An 18227-nucleotide genomic window follows, 5' to 3' on the forward strand; every position below is an offset into this window, starting at 1 on the left:
TTCTAAGTGTCTTTGAGCATATTTTGGCATATTACTAAACTACAAATACCCATATGAAATCATACTTTTAAATTGCCACAAATGGGATTTTTGTTTGAGTTTGAAATTTCAGGCTAATTTTCATAATATAATATTTGATGGATTTTCTACAATTTTAGGTAGATATCATGTTAACATATAGCATAAGATTAAATTTTGTGACTATAATAAAATTTTTGGTTGTTGTAGTTTAGTCCTGAGAGTTATACTCCAGGGATTCTCAAGAGAATACAGCATTAATAAGCATTTATCCATTGGTATCAAAATGTTCATCTCTGAAAGAATTAGAGAATGGTTCTAGACCTACTAGGTAGGAATAAAGTATTCTCATAGAGACAGCTTGTCATACATATAGCAAGGATGCCAAGGAGGCATTGTGATATTAGTGCCTCATTGCTTACATTCTCACATTCTGTCCATCCTTAAGATTTAGGTAACCACAGCATATTAAAATTTTCATGTAAAATAAATACTTACTTGTCAAGCATTAAGTTTTAAAGTGATTTCAAATCATGTCTATAATCCCAGAATTGCAGTGTGGAGACCGAATTGTGAGTTCCAGGGTAGTCTGGGCTTCAGAGCAAATTTTTGACTTATGAAAACAATTTTATTTTATGTTCCACTGTTGTTAGTAATGACATACTCTAAAAGAAATTTTATATTCCAAATGCTAATAATATTTTTCTCCTCTCCCGGCCATAGCATGCATATTTAATGTGTAGGTCTTAAAATGTGAATAAGTCAAACATGATTTCTTTTAGTTTTATTACATTTAGTGCATGTGTGCAAGACAGAGAGACAGAGAGACAGAGAGAGAGAGATGACCACAGTATGTTTTTGGAACTGAAAGTTGAACTTTTGGGAAGGAGTAGGTTCTCTTTTTCTATATGGGTCTTGGGAACTTAGCTTAGGTTGTCAGACTTGGTAACAAGCACCTTTTCCATCCTGATGGCCCAGAATTACTTTGTAAGAAATAAAACTTAATGAAAAATAATAAGTATTTAAAGCATATCATATAATAATAGCCTAGGGATTCTGTTATTTGTTTTTCTTAATTTTCTGGGGCTGGATTTATTTGTTGGCTTTTATTTTGTTGAGGCTGTAGCATCTTCTTAAACTGACACTGTTTGTGAGACATATCTGACTAGTAGATGAGTACAAATGAGCAGGCCCAGTTGTGTTCCCTCCATTTTTTTCTCTCTTCAGTGCTAGACAGAATTTTTAGGCCAATATGTTTGATGATACTTGTATCCTCACATATTCCTGTAACTATGATTATTTTTATTTTGATCTTTGGAAATTTCTTAAAATGCTAAGTTCTATACTAGTCTTACAAATTTCTTCAGGTTGCATAGAAAAAGCTGTAAAAAGTAGCATCGTGCCATCAATGAGTTATCACCAGAGGAAATACTGAAAAATGGAACTCATGATAATAAAGCTATTGGAAAAAATAAAACAAGTGGCCCATAGTAATAGTTTTCTATCTGCTTGCTTTCCTAAACAAATGATTATCCTGACAACAAAAGTTGATTATGTCTTTCTTTTCTTTCATAATCCAAGGAGACTATCTGCATTGAAATTCCCATCTCCAATCAGAAAGATAGAATTATTCGTATGGATGTGAAATTAACATCCTCTGCTCTTAATGGACCAGAGGAAATGAGACTGAACCCATTGGAATGTGTGAACTACATTGTGTGGTATTCTCCAGCAACCACAGGCTATAGAGAAGAAAGGTGGGTTTGGGCTCTTATTGTCATTTGTTGTTGAGTCTTTGAAAGAGTGAGGGCTATTCTTTAATAATATGTACTAATTGACAATTAATTTTTGTTTGCTTCAGTGCAAAATTACTAGCCACTGAAATATTATATTAAAACATTCCAACTTTTCTCATTTTGCTTTTTACAAGTCAAATCTTCCTTAGTGTGACAACTGAACTGAGGATGCTTCATGAGAACTAGGGATTTAACTTTTACTTTTCTGGATAAAAATTCATGTCTCCTTTGAGTAACTAGCTATAAATCATTTGCTTCCAAGACATAGACAAAAGTACATTACAAACATTACAAATAGTATCCTATAGTAAAAACATAATACATCCATGTACATGCACACACACACACACACACACACACACACACACACACACACACACATACACACACACACATATATATATATATATAATATATACATAGATATATGTATGTATATTAGCAGTGTAGTTAGTGTAGTAGTGTAAGTTTTCGCAGACAATGATGACTATGAAAATCTTCTGTCTTGATTCCTATTATAGAAGTAACTACTTATAATTTTAATGAAGGAGTACTAAAATGACATATATCTTAGACTTTAAAGGATAAAATTCATAATAGTGTAAATCTGGAGAATAATATTTCATTACCCTAACATGGTGGTTCACATTTGTAATCTGACCACACAGGAGATAGGGGAATTTTAGTAAGAGGCAAGCCCAAACTACAAAGTGAGTTCTAGACAAGTTCTCAAGACCTAGTCTTGTCTCAAGACTTTAACAAAATTTAAAAAGTAGAACCAGAGGGAGAAAAGCGGAATGTTATAAGAGAAGAGGAGAGCAGGTTGTTATTGAAAAAAAATCTTGTAATAGATTACTGTTAGAAATGTGGGCCTCTCTCATTTCTCTAATGTAACTCTGGGCCTTACAGGTATCAACTGAAAGTTCATTTTTGTTTGTTTGTATGTATTAGGCATGCTCTAGGCTTGTTATTACTTGCTTACTCCATTATTATCATCTTAGTATATATTTTATGTACATGAAATTCTTGTGGCAAGGGTAAGGCAAGGCTGACTGATTCATCACATTTTATAAATAATGAAATTCTCATTTAAAAAGTTAAGGGATGTGATTGAAATTATACAAAAAGTACAATAAATCTGAGATATCAACCCAGTGATACATTTACACTTTAGAAAAACTCTTCTCTTCTGAGGGCTGAGTACATGATGATTATAAAGGTGTTCTTTAAAACTGCATATTTATGATGGCCTTCATAAGAATGTGTGCATACATTCAATTTAATATAGTAAATCTGATTTAACTACAGCTATAGACAATGATGCTTTCTAACATTGATATTTAAAATACTCACATGTAATCACTTTCAATTCTTTCAACAAATATTTATTAAATGTGTATTTATAACAATATTTCCTTTCTTTAATGAAGTAATCTGCCCACCAAAAATTGAAAAGTTACAAAAACATTCATAATAATACTGGAATATATAGCACAGTAGTGATAAAATACTGTATTTGAAACCAGATATTTCCATCATTTTATATTTTTGCTCTAACATGCTTATTATACAAACAAACAGCTGACAACATTTTCAAAATTTCTCTACAACAGCATTATTTTTCAGCCTGAAATGGGTGAAGAGTTCTGGTATTTACTAAAACTAACAACTGATCTTCCAAAAGCAAAGAAAATACCAGAAATGCAGTGTGATCTTGGAAAGTAAGTTCTGTTTAATAATTTTGTTATTTAAAAAAGGAAAAAAACAATGTTGTAAGGCATTTAACCTTTTAAAGTACAGTATAAGTTTATTTCTAATGGGAAAACCTGTCAAGAGAAACAGATCAAGATGTGGTTAAGAGTTCCCTACAAAAAATGCTTACAAAGGAGGGAAAGGACTCTTGCAGTACAGAGCTAGCTCTTGCATTCAGGTCCAGAAAATAAAATGGGAAAGGGAGTTCTTTTATGAGGTAAAGGAGAGCAAAGCTGGACAAGAGGAAATAGTCAGTGGTATCTAATGGGGACTGAGTCTCACTGTACTCAGCTCATTCCAAATAGACACTAGGAGGAATGGAACATATTCTTGTGCACATATGCCTTAAGTTCAGGATTAATGAAAAGCCTGATTGAAGTTTTGTTTCCTCAAAGCAGTGGGTATGACATGAGTAACTGTGAACCTCTGGCCACTTGATTGACACTATGTTCCATTTAGGTACCACACTCACCAAATATGATTATGGTAAACAAAAAAACATATAATTCACTCAAAAATATATAGTCTAAAATAAGGAAATACCCTTAAATTAATTGGTACAGGAGACAGCTTCCTGAGCATAACACCAGTAGCACAGACACTGAGATCAACAATTGATAAATGGGACCTCCTGAAACTGAGAAGCTTCTGTAAGGCAAAGGAGACAGTCAGCAAGACAAAACGGCAGCCCACAGACAGGGAAAAGATCTTCACCAACCCCACATCTGACAGAGGGCTGATCTCCAAAGTATACAGAGAACTCAAGAAGCTAGTCTCCAAAACACCAAACAATCTAATTAAAAAGTAGGGTACAGAACTAAATAGACAGTTCTCAACAGAGGAATCTAAAATGGCTGAAAGACACATAAGAAAGTGTTTGACATCCTTAGTTATCAGGGAAATGCAAATCAAAACAACTCTGAGATACCATCTTACTCCTGTCAGAATGGCCAAAATCAAAAACACCAATGATAGTTCATGCTGGAGAGGATGTAGAGAAAGGGGAACACTTCTCCACCGCTGGTGGTAGTGCCAACTTGTACAGCCACTTTGGAAATCAGTTTGGCGACTCCTCAAGAAAATGGGAATCTGTCTACAACAAGATGCAGCAATTCCACTAGTAGGCATATACCCAAAAGAAGCACATTCATACAACAAGGACATCTGTTCAACCATGTTCATAGCAGCACTATTTGTAATAGCCAGAAACTGGAAGCAGCCTAGATGCCCCTCAACTGAATAATGGATAGAGAAAATGTGGTACATTTACACAATGGAGTGCTACTAAGCAGAAAAAAAAATGGAATCTTGAAATTTGCAGGAAAATGGATGGATCTAGAAGAAACCATTCTGAGAGAGGTAACCCAATCACAAAAAGACAAACATGATATGTACTCACTCATATGTGGATCTCAGACACAGAATAAAGGATTACCAGCCTATAATCCCCACTTCCAGAGAAACTAGTAAACAAGGAAGATCCTAAGAGAGACATACATGGACCCCTGGAGAAGGGGAAAGGGTCAAGATCCCCTGAGCAAATTGAGAGCACGAGAAGAGGGGGGAGAGAGCTAGGAGAATGAGAAGGAAAGAAGAGGAGTGATGCAGAAGACATGAGGGAGCAGAAAGGTTGAGTCAGGGGAAGAATAGAGGATAACAAGAATGGAGATACCATAATAGAGGGAGACATTTTAGGTTTACAGAGAAATCAGGCACTAGGGAAATGTCTGGAGATCTACAAAGATTACACCAGCTAACAGTATAAGCAACAGAGGAGACAGTCCTTAAATGTCCTCCCCTGATAATGAGATTGATGACTGACTTATGCCACCTGATAGCCCTCACACGGCAGCTGGTGGAAGTAGAAGCAGACACCCACAACTTATCCCTGAACTGAAATAGAATCCAGATGCAGAGAAGGACTAATGAAGAGAAACTTGGTCCAGACCAGGCTGGTGAAACCCACAGAAATGGCTAACCTGAACATCGGGGAGCTCTTACTCCCCAGACTGATAGCTGGGATACCAGCATGGGACTGATCCAAACCCCAGGAACATGGATTTCATTGAGGAAACCTCGGAAATCCACAGGACCTCCTGCAGTAGTTCAATACTTATCCCTAGCATAGGTGTGGACTTTGGGAGCCCATTCTACATAGAGGAATATTCCTGAGCCTAGACACACGGGGGTGGGCCTAGGCCCTATCCCAAAGGATATGACCGACTCTGATGACACCCTATGGAAGGCTTCACCATCCAGGGGGAGCAGAAAGGATATGTGATAGGTAGGGTTTTAGTTGTGGGGGGGGTAGGGGATAATGGGAGGGAGAAGGGAACTGAGACTGCCATGTAAACCAATCTTGTTTCTAATTCAAATAAAAAAATCTGAAAAAATATAGTCTAATGAATAAATAAGCACCTTTTGCTTAATATCTCTTCCTCAGCACACAAAATACGATAAGTTCTTCCATTACTAGATGTGGGCCAAAACATCAATACATATAACTCACTGAGAAAATGATAACAGAGTAATTAAAATAATGGGGGAAGCAGCATATGAAAAGGAAGTTCTAAGTTCAAAAGTGACAGCATGTACAATTCTATACTCCTTGTTCTTACAAAGACATTTAGATTTTAATTCTCACAGCTTTTTATGCATTATAAAGAAAGAGAAGTTATGTTTTTGCTCATGTGCTTACTTTTTTGTAGTCTGGCCCTATTCCATTTTATTTTTAACTAAAATAATACGTGTATGTAGGGGACAGTGTCATATTTTCATCTACTGTGACTAATTACAAAAGTCATCCTTAAACTTATTTTTATGTACATATGTGTATGCATGTAAATATGTATTTATATCTGGTGAATGTGTATGTACATATTTATCTAGGTACACATTTTTGCATGTGGAAACCAGAGATCAACCAACCTTTAGTATCTTTCTATGTCACTCTCCACCTTGTTTTCAAATAGAATTTCTAACTGAACCTGGAGCTCACTGATTCAGCTAGGCTGTCGATCTAGTAAGCTCCAGGTATCCTCCTGCCTCTGCTTCTTCAAGAATGTTATAATAGACACAACACACACTTCTATATCAGCTTTGTAAGTGTTGAACAGAAGTTTCTGTCCTGTCTGTGCTGCAGCTGTTTAGTCCCAAATAAATACACAGAGCCTTATATTAATTATAAACTGTTTGCTTGATGGTTCAGGCTTCTTATTGGCTAAATCTCATTTAATTATTAACCCATTTAGATTAATCTATTTATCTCCCCATTGTAACAAGTGTTTTCTGTCCCATCAGGGTCCTGCCACCTTTCTCTGCCCCAAAGAAGCACACAGACACTATATTTGTCATAAATCTGTTGGCTGTTGGCTTGGGTTTCTTAATTATTAAGGCATCTCTATTAATCTAAGTTTTTCCATGTGGTCTTGTCTTACTGGAGAAAGAGTCCAGACCTGTTATTCCTCTTGCATCCTACATAGTGGTTGACCTAGCTTCACCACAGAGAAGAGAGTGATTTCCTGTTTATCCCTGCTTATATCCTGATTCTGTCCAGCTACATCATTTCCGGCCTATCTGCATAGACATCCAACCTCTATGGTTAGCTAGTAGCAGTTTCTACCCAGCTATTTATATGAAGACTGATGATCTAAATTCAATCCCCAAGACCCACATGATGGAAAAAAAGAGCACTAACTCCTGACAGTTGTCCCCTGACTTCCACATACATGCTGTGTCTATACACTTCCCCAAACAAGTGCACAAAATTCTTTAGTGTAATGAAAATATTAATGATAATGTATTAAAGCTATATATAACTATTGCTTTTATTTCAGATATATATCTTAAATTTCACTTATTTATGTGAATTTTTTTTACTTTCTAAATATTCCCCAGAGGATATTTATTTTAGTATGTCTCCATGATGTTTTGGAGAAATGTTTAATGACACAGGAAGTGATTGTAATAGAAATGAAAAACAAAAACAAATTATAAATACAGTGGCTTTTTCATTCTGTAATTAAAGTCACAAAACAAATAAGTAAAAGTGAGTTTCAGGAAGTAAATCAATTGGGTAATTCTTTATTTTTAAAATGTATTTATTAGTTCTAGTTAGGGAACAAGCTTGTTTCAAGTCCCTTCTCCCTCTCCCTCTCCCTCTCCCTCCGCTCACCCCCATCCCTCCTCCCTCACCCCAGCCCACCCCCACCCCATCCACCCACCACTCCCCAGGCAGGGTAGGGCCTTCAACAGGGGCTCTGCAAAGTCAACCAAAACTTCCTGTGCTGTCCTGGGCCCTTCCCCATGTGTCCAGGGCCAGAGTGTAACCCTTCATGAGAGATGGGCTCTCAAAGTCCCTTCTTACACCAGGGAAAAATACGAATCCACCACCAGAGGCTCCCTGGAGGGCAGAGGCCTCCTTATTGACATCCATGTTCAGGGGTCTGGATCAGTCTTGTACTGGTCTCCCCGACAGCATCTGGGGTCGATGTGCTCTCCCTTGTTCAGGCCAACTGTTTCTGTGGGTTTCTCCAGCCTGGTACAGACCCCTTCGTTCTTCATTCCTCCCTCTCTTCAACTAAATTCCCGATTTCGGCTCAGTGTATATCTGTGGATGTCTGTCTCTGCTTCCATCAGCCACTGGGTGAGGGCTCTAGGAAGGCATAAAGAGAAGTCATCAATCTCATTTTAGGGGAAGGGCTTTCAGGTTATCCTCTCCACCATTGCCTGGATTGTCAGATCATGTCATCCTTGTAGGTCTCAGGAGATCTCCCTGGTTCCAGATCTCTTCTCGGACCTATAGTGGCTCCCTCTGATATCGTATCCCTCATCCTGCTCTATTTCCTCTATTCTTCACCCAATTCAATATTTCTGCCCCTCCATTTCCTCTCCTCTCCTCCTTTTCTCTTGCACTTATTGTAGCAGCTCCTTCTCCCCTACCCTCATGCTCCCAATTAGTTCAGGAGTTCATGCCACTTCCATTCCTGGGGACCATTTATCCCTTAGAGTCCTTCATGTTTCCTACTTTCTTTGGTGAAGAGGATTATAGGCTGGTAATCCTTTGCTCTATGTCTAAAATTCATATATGAGTGAGTACATACTATGTTTGTCTTTTTGTGACTGGGTTACCTCACTCAGGATGGTTTCTTCTAGTTCCATCCATTTGCCTGCGAATTTCAAGATTCCATTGCTTTTTTCTGGTGAGTATTACTCCATTGTGTAAATGTACCACATTTTCTCAATCCATTTTTCAGTTGAGGGGCATCTAGGTTGCTTCCAGGTTCTGGCTATTACAAACAATGCTGCTATGAACATGGTTGAACATATGTCCTTGTTGTATGAACATGCACTATTTGGGTATATACCCAAGAGAGAAATGGCTGGATCTTGAAGTAGACTGATTCCCATTTTTCTGAGCAACTGCCATACTGATTTCCAGAGTAGTCTTACAAGTTCACACTCCCACCAGCAATGAAGGAGTGTTCCTTTTTCTCCACATCCTCTCCAGCATACATTGTCATTGATATTTTTTATTTTAGCCATTCTGACAGGTGTGAGGTGGTATCTCAGAGTTGTTTTGAGTTGCATTTCTTTGATAGCCAATGATTTTGAGCACATTCTTAAGTGTCTTTCAGCCATTTCAGATTCCTCTGTTGAGAATTCTCTATTTAGTTCTGCACCCTACTTTTTAATTTCATTGTTTGGTGTTTTGGTGGCTAGCTTCTTGAGCTCCTTATATATTTTGGAAATCAGTCCTCTGTCAGATGTGGGATTGGTGAAAATCTTTTCCCATTCTGTGGGTGGTCGTTTTGTCCTACTGACTGTTTCCTTTTCCTTGCAGAAGCTTCTCAGTTTCAGGAGGTCCCATTTATTAATTGCAGACCTCAGGGTCTGTGCTACTGGTGTAATGTTCAGGAAGTGGTCTCCTATGCCAATTTGTTCAAGGGTAATTCCCACTTTCTCTTCTAGAAGATTCAGTGTGGCTGGATTTATGCTGAGATCTTTGATCCATTTGCACTTAAGTTTTGTGCATGGTGACATGTGTGGATCTATCTGCAATTTTCTGCATGTCCGAATCCAATTGTACCAGCACCATTTGTTGAAGATGCTATCTCTTTTCCGTTGTACAGATTTAGCACCTTTGTCAAAAATGAGGTATTCGTAGGTGCGTGGGTCAATATCAGGGTTTTCAATTCAATTCCATTGGTCTATCTGTCTACTTTTGTGCCAATACCAACCGGTTTTCAGAACTATGGCTCTATAGTAGAGCTTGAAGTCGGGGATGGTGATGCCTAGAGAAGATCCTTTATTGTAAAGAATTGTTTTGGCTATCCTGGGCTTTTTATTTTTCCATATAAAGTTGAGTATTGTTCTTTCAATGTCTGTGAAAAACTGTGTTGGGATTTTGATGGGGATTGCATTGAATCTGTAGATTGCTTTTGGCAGGATTGCCATTTTTACTATGTTAATTCTACCTATCCAAGAGCATGGGAGATCTTTCCATTTTCTGGTATCTTCTTTAATTTCTTTCTTTAAAGTCTCAAAGTTCTTATTGTACAGGTCTTTCACTTTTTTGGTTAGTGTTACCCCAAGATATTTTATGTTGCTTGTGGATATTGTGAAAGGTGATATTTCCCTGATTTCTTTCTCATTGGATTTATCATCTGTATATATTAGTGCTACTGATTTTTTTGAATTAATTTTGTATCCTGCTACCTTGCTGAAGGTATTTATCAGCCGTAGGAGTTCCCTGGTAGAGTTTTTCACGTCACTAATGTAGACTATCATGTCGTCTGCAAATAGTGAAAGTTTGACTTCATCCTTTCCAATTTGTTTCCCTTTTATCCCCTTTTCTTGTCTTATTGCTCTAGCCAGAACTTCAAGTACAACATTTAAGAGGTATGGAGAGAGTGGACAGCCTTGTCTTGTTCCTGATTTTAGAGGAAACGCTTTGAGTTTCTGTCCATTTAATTTGATGTTGGCTATTGATTTGGTGTATATTGAGTTTATCATGTTTAGATATGTTATGTTATTCCTGTTCTCTACAAGATCTTTATCATGAAGTGATGTTGGATTTTGTCAAAGGATTTTTCAGCATTTACTGAGATGATCATGTGGTTTTTCTTTTACAGTTTGTTTATATGGTGGATTACATTGATGGATTATCATGTGTTGAACCATATTTGCATCCCTGGGATGAAGCCTACTTGATCGTGGTGGATGATTTTTCTGATATGTTCTTGGATTCAGTTCGCCAATATTTTATTGAGTATTTTAGCATCGATGTTCATGAGGGATATCGGTCTGTAGTTCTCTTTCTTAGTCATATCTTTGTGTGGTTTGGGTATCAAAGTGATTGTAGCCTCGTAGAAAGAGTTTGGCAATATCCCATTTGCTTCTATTGTGCGGAACATTTTGAGGAGTACTGGAATTAGCTTTTGTTTGAATTTCTGGTAGAATTCTATAGTGAAGCCATCTGGACCTGGGCTTTTTTTGGTTGGGAGGCTTTCGATGACTGCTTCTATTTCATTAGGGTTATAAGTCGATTTACACTGTTTATCTGATCTTGATTTAATTTTGGTAAGTGATATTTATCCAGAAAGCTGTCCATTTCTTTTAGATTTTCCAATTTTGTGGAATACGGGTTTTCAAAGTATGACCTAAAGATTCTCTGGATTTCCTCAGTGTCCGTTGTTATATCCCCCTTTTCATGTCTGATTTTAATAATTAGCATGCTCTCTCTCTGCCTTTTGGTTAGTTTGGCTAGAGGTTTGTCTATCTTATTGATCTTCTCAAAGAACCAACTCTTTGTTTCATTGATTCTTTGTGCTGTTTTCCTAGTTTCTACTTTGTTGATTTCGGCTCTCAGGTTGATTATTTCCTGGCGTCTACTCCTCCTTGGTGTGTTTACTTCCTTTTGCTCTAAAGCTTTCAGTTGTTCTATCAATTCTCTAATGTGACTTTCCTCCAGATTCTTCATGTGGGCACTTAGTGCTATGAACTTCCCTCTTAGCACTGCTTTCAGAGTGTCCCATAAGTTTGGGTATGTTGTGTCTACATTCTCATTAAATTCTAGGAAGTCTTTAATTTCTTTTTTTTATTTGTTCTTCAACCCAGGAATGGTGCAATTGGGTGTTATTCATTTTCCACGCAAATGTAGGTTTTCTACAATTTGTATTGCTGTTGAATTCTATTTTTAATGCATGGTGGTCTGATAAGATACAGGGGGTTATTTCAATTTTTTGTAACTTGGAGGTTTGCTTTGCTGCCAACTATGTGGTCAATTATTGAGAAGGTTCCATGTGGCACTGAGAAGAAGGTATATTCTTTTGTGTTTGGATGGAATGTTCTATAGATATCTGTTAAAACCAGTTGGGTCATAACTTCTGTCAGATCCTTTGTTTCTTTGTTAAGTTTCTGTCTGGTGGTCTTGTCTTGTGGTGTAAGGGGGGTGTTGAAGTTTCCTAGTGGTGAAAGCGGGGTGTTGGAGTCTCCCACTATGAGTGTTTGGGGTTTTATGTGTGGTTTGAGCTTTAGTAATGTTTCTTTTACAAACGTGGGTGCTTTCATATTAGGGGCATAGATGTTTAGGATTGAGACTTCATCTTGATGGACTTTTCCTTTGGTGAGTATGAAATGCCCTTCTTCATCTCTTTTGATTCTTTCAGTTTAAAGTCTAATTTGTTAGATATTAGGATTGCTACACCAGCTTGTTTCTTGAGCCCATTTGGAAAATGTTTTCCCATACTTTTACTCTGAGGTATCACCTGTCTTTGAAATTGAGGTGTGTTTCTTGTAAACAGCAGAAGGATGGATTTTGTCTTTGTATCCATTCTGTTAGCCTATATCTTTTTATGGGTAAGTTAAGACCATTGACATTTAGGGATATTAATGTCCATTGTTCATTGGTTCTTCTTTATTTTGGATTTATTGTTGGTTGTGTCATTGCATGTGGATTTCACCCTCCTTTTTCTTTTTGTGTTTGGTAAAATTAGATTATTGCCAGTGTTTTTGTGAGTGTAGTTATGTTCGTTGGGTTGAAGTTTTCCTTCCAGAACCTTCTGTAGTGCTGGATTTGTGTATATGTATTGTTTAAATCTGTTTTTGTCATGGAATATCTTGTTTTCTCCATCTATAGTGATTGAAAGTTTTGCTGGGTACAGTAGTCTGGGTTGACATCCATGCTCCCTTAGTGCTTGTAGGGTATCTATCCAAGACCTTCTGGCTTTCAGAGTTTCCATTGAGAAGTCGGGTGTGATTCTGATTGGTTTGCCTTTATATGTTACTTGGCCTTTTTCCTTTGCTGCTCTTAATATTTTCTCTTTATTCTGTAGATTTGGTGTTTTGATTATTATGTGTCGGGGGACTTCTTTTTGTGGTCCAGTCTGTTTGGTGTCCTGTAAGCTTCTTGTACTTTCATAGGCATATCCTTCTGTAGGTTGGGGAAGTTTTCTTCTATGATTTTGTTGAATATGTTTTCTGTACCTTTGAGCAGTGTTTCTTCACCTTCTTCTACACCTATTATTCTTAGTCTTGACCTTTTTACTGTGTCCCATATTTCCTGGATATTTTGTGTTAGGGATTTGTTGGACTTGAGGTTTTCTTTGGTTGATGAATGTATATCCTCTAGCGAGTCTTCAGTAGCTGAGATTCTCTTGAATTTATTGGTTGTACTCACATCTTTAGTTCCTGATTGTTTATCGAGCCTTTCCATTTCCAGCATGGTCTCATTCTGTGTTTTCTTTATTGTGTCTATTTCAGTTTTCATGCTTTGAACTGTTTCAAGAGCTTCCTTCACTTGTTTGGATGTTTTTCTTGGCTTTCTTTAGATTCTTTTAGAGATTTATTTATTTCTTGAATTTTTTGGTTTGTCTTTTCCTCCATTTCGTTTAATTTTTTGTTTGCTTTTGCTTCTATTTCTTTAAGGGATTTTCTTGTTTCCCTTTTAAAGGTCTCTATCATCTTGCTGAGATAATTTTTGAGGTCCATCTCATCTTCATGTTCTGTGTTGGGCTTTTCAGATCTTGCTGGAGTGGAGTCCCTAGATTCTGGTGGTGTCATATTGGTCTTTCTGTTGTTGAGTGAAATCTTATTCTGTCTTCTTCCCATATCTTCTTTTAGTGGGTGCAGGTGGGGTCTCTCTATCTCCTCTTGTGACCCTTTGGTGTGTGGGGGCCAGGAATTCAATGTCCACAACTCTGGGTGGTCTTGACTCTTGTGGTAGTCTCCTCACTAGTTCCTGGGTTGGTCGGCGGATTGGAAGAGTGGGGTGCTAGTTCCTGGGTCGGTCGGCAGAATGCTTATGTGAAATTTTTTACAACCATTTTTTATATTTTACTACACCTTTTCTCCTTTTAAAACTTTGTTATTGCATGAATATGTGTTTGCATGAAGTGTAGCTATGAATGCAGGGACATCCATGGCATGATACACAAATGGATTTCAGAAGACTGTTTTGCACAGTTGATTCTTTCTACCTTATTGTGGATTCCAGGGATTAATTCATTTGTTTAGGCTTGCAGTACAAGCTATGCCATTTTACTGGCAATTTTTTCCTTTTTAATTTGTGGTGGATTCTTAAACCATGTTTTTCTAGTTAGAAGGCAGATCTCTATGAGTTTGAGGCCAGCCTGGACTACAAAGCAAGTTCCATGACAGGCTCCAATGCTACACAGAGAAACTGCCCCTAAAAACCAAAATAAATAAGTAAATAAATAAATATACAAATTTAAGTTAGATTTAATATGCATACTTAATTAAAAGGTATATGACATAGAAAGACATTTGATAAAAAGTTTTAATGAATTTAAACTGTATCCTTATCATTTTGGAAACTAGTAAGAATGTTGAGTGCATTCAGCATTCTGTCTTAATAATATGTTTAACAAAAAAAAATGACTGATACTGGGGTTCAAACCTCAAGCTGAAGTTCAGAGAAACAAAGCAGCTGGCCACTAGCTCTTACTTGTACCTCAGGCTGAATGGGCTGATCCTGTCTCCACAAGCTCTCTCCAAGTCTCAGACTGTAACCTCTCCTCAGTGTGGCTGTAGAATGAATGCTGGGATTAAAGGCGTGTATCACCACTACCTGATCTCTATAGTTTGAGGCTGACTTTTCTATTCTGAATCCTCAGTCAAGTTTTAATAAGTCATAAATAATATATCACTAAAGATATGTCTTGCTGTGTCTGTATGTTCTTTGTTTTTTTAAGGTAAGTGGACACTCTTAAATAAATTTCTGGTTTTCAGTTTCTGAAATCTCCCAAAGTTATGCCATTTTTTTGTTTTCTGTCTTCTTCCTACAGCTGTGATTTGGACTTAATATTTGTAACTGATTTAAAATTTTCAGTATTATTTTGCCCTTTTCCTTTCATTTGCTATTTTCCAACCTGACAGATTAGCTCAGTTTTATCTTCCAGAACTTTTATTGAGTTTTATAATGTCAACATTAATAGCCATTTATTGTTTTTATAGAAATAACTCTTAAACATATAAATGATAAATAGGACATTCTATTTAAGAGCCCAGAAGTCTGTAGGAACAGTGGCATTCAAGGTACACATTTAGTGGTACACAGCTTTGTATTGAGTGAAAGCAGAAACAATAATTCTTTCATTATAACTAGATGTAACTCCACTTTGAGAAAACAGTAATTGTTCTCTTCAAAATATGTTTGACAATAAGCATATGCACATGTATATATGTTCAGTTTCTATATGTATGTAGTATGTATATATAAAATCTTTTGTTTTTTAATCATCATAGAAAGTATGACAAAAACAAGTGTCTGTTAAAAACCAATATAAAAAATCAGAAACATCTGAAAAGGTTTCTTTCTAGACTCAAACCTAGAGTCAATGCCACACCATATGAATTAATGAATCTGCCACACCCAAAGTTGTAAGTGCTGATCATATTTGTAGTAAATGTTATAGGACACAAGTCATATTGGATCAAAGGACCACTTTTCCCATCTAACTTCAGTTTAACAAAGTTAGGTATATATATTTCAAATTGCATTTAATATCATATTCTGAGGTACTATTGGTAAAAAGAGTTCAACATATACATTTTAGTGTTCCATAACATTTGGTTAATTTCCATACATGTCAAATGAGTAGAATTTTATTTCTTCATTGAGTAGCATTCCTTATAATTTGGATTGTTGTGCATTTGTTACATGATCAAATCAGATATTATTTCTCATAAATGTATGTAAATATTATGCATTAATGTAGATTTTAAGGAGGAGGAAATTTAATTGATAGAGAAAATATTTATTAAATTTTCACTGATAAAATTATAAATACCAGTAAATTTACTGCTTCTGGTTTTCCTCCCAGGAAGATCATTCAAACCCTTCCTTTATATAATCCTACGCATGAAACATTAGAATTGAATATAAGAAACAGTAATCCTGAAAATTTTGTCATGGAGATTAACAAAAAACTACCAGTAAGTACATTCAGAAATTCATGAAACTGGTCACTACAACTACATTTTCTAATTCTAATTTTAGGATTCTAATGCAATATTATCCTTAGAATCATTAATAATAATTTAATTTTTTGAAGTTTAAAAAGGTGATATTCTGTTTTTATACCTGATCATAAATTGTAATCTGTCACTAAACAATCTCATTTTATTGTAATATTGAAATTATATATGCTAAATTATGCTCAATATGCTGGTTATATTTTATTTCTGATCATTTTATTAGTCAGTTTTCATAATAGTTTCTATGTGATAAGATTTTATGTTTAACAGTCATCTGTTAACAGTGTCATGAGAACAATTGTTTTAACCCTTTCTGAGTTTCTGGCCTTGTCCCTGCTTACATTTTCAGATTCTTAGACAGCTCTTCCCATTGTCTCATTTTGGGATCATGAAAAAGAATATGATCGAATTAATCAGCCTAAATTATATTTATCTTTTGGCGCAAGTTACAAAACAAAATAAGAAGTTTTAATATAAATACCTATATTTCCAAACGATAGGACGCCAATGCCTTACAGTAAATTTGACCCCATATCTATTCAAGTAAACTTTAAAATGATAATTTTAAGACAGGTCCTGGTTTGTGGGTACATCTCTAGTCAAATATTCTAACTTTTCAGGAGGCTGAGGCAAGAGTCTGAATAGACTGAGCTGAGGAATGAGAATGTAATCTAGGAAAAAATTGAAACTTTCAGAAAAATTAGATAATTACAGTGTTTTATTTTTACCAAAGAACAAATATACACTTTGATGTTTTTATACCTTAATATTTATCTCTTGGCAATGACTTGTTGCCAACTAAGAAGTGGTTCAACAGTCTTGGAAGCGCACTAAGAGAACATAACAAAAGCTGGACTTCATGAGCCTTTGAAAAGAAGAGAAGTCAGAATGCTTGGGTAGGGAAGTGAAGTTGAATCAGGAGAAAGGAGTGGTGAATATATCAAAATGCATTACATGAAATTGTCAATGAATTACTGAAAATTTTCTTAACAGAAACTAATGGAGGATGAATATATTCAAAATATTTGTTATGTATTATGGAATTATGAATGAATTAAAAATTATTTATGAGAAGTTAGAATATATAGATATAATTATAATCATATATAAATAGACATAATTAGTTCTTAATCAAACAATAGATCAAATTTAAATTTACTGCTTACTCTACTGAAAATTTAAATTACTAATACAAAACATATTAAAATGTATATTCTTGAATATATCACTTAACAACATATAATTTTAAAGCATATAGACTTGATTATGTAATTTGCCTGTACTTTAATTCTTCATTAAAAATTGAGATTTCACAACGCATATATCTTCATTTTTATAGAAAATGCGCATCTTTGGCCCACAGAAAAGCAAAGACAATATACTACATGGCATCTTGTGTCATGAAAAATGTAAACTACTTTATTCCTTCATCTATGGCTTTAGATTTCATATTTTTACTGATTTGTCAAGTGTTATTGGGCATAAATATGCAATTAAGGCTAATATTAGAAATAATCCAAAAGTTATATATAAGGCAATGGTGTTATAAAATATATGAAAACAGTTAACCTCTTGACAGCAAATAGATCCAATAACACATTGAAAATCATAAAATTATTTTTCACCAATGAACATGTGTATAGTTATATTCATAAATCTGTATATATATGTATGTATATATATATATATATATCTTTATTCTTGGCTTTAATTGCATAGTATACAGATAAGTCTTTATAAATAGTGATTACTATCCATTAATATTTTCATAAATACACATAAATCTACTTTAAAGGTAAATAACGAAAAATCTTTTTTCCAACTATTTATTATGTTTTTCAGATATAAAAGAAATTGAAATAATTCCCCTGTACCTTTCATTTTAACCTTTGCTTCACAAATTATTAATGATATACCATGTAATCTGTCTCTTTCTTGTCTCTCCATCTTATTCTTCATATTATTCCAACCTAAATACTTGTTAAAATTCTATCTTAATAGACTATAATCTTCCACCATGATCTTGAATCCAGGTCAACGCAAAAGTTTACTCATTTGTGCTGATTCTATTTTGCCATGACAAAAGCTACCACCATCTGGAAGAGTGAACCTGGGTTTCTCTCTAACCTTTGTTACTCTTTTACCATGCCATTTGCATCTTTT

General features: G+C 35.5%; 1 protein-coding gene across 1 annotated transcript in view; it reads left to right on the forward strand.

Annotated features, from left to right (window-relative positions):
* Window positions 1–18227, forward strand: part of Cfap47 (cilia and flagella associated protein 47) — a 261790-nt gene that overhangs the window by 198870 nt on the left and 44693 nt on the right. The window contains exons 53-55 of the mRNA XM_027432785.2: window positions 1600–1775; window positions 3428–3535; window positions 15911–16022. Of these exons, the coding sequence (XP_027288586.1) occupies window positions 1600–1775; window positions 3428–3535; window positions 15911–16022 (396 nt within the window). The remainder of the gene's footprint in view (window positions 1–1599; window positions 1776–3427; window positions 3536–15910; window positions 16023–18227) is intronic.

This window comes from Cricetulus griseus, chromosome X (genome assembly GCF_003668045.3).
Source record: "Cricetulus griseus strain 17A/GY chromosome X, alternate assembly CriGri-PICRH-1.0, whole genome shotgun sequence".
Classification (NCBI taxonomy): Eukaryota; Metazoa; Chordata; class Mammalia; order Rodentia; family Cricetidae; genus Cricetulus; species Cricetulus griseus.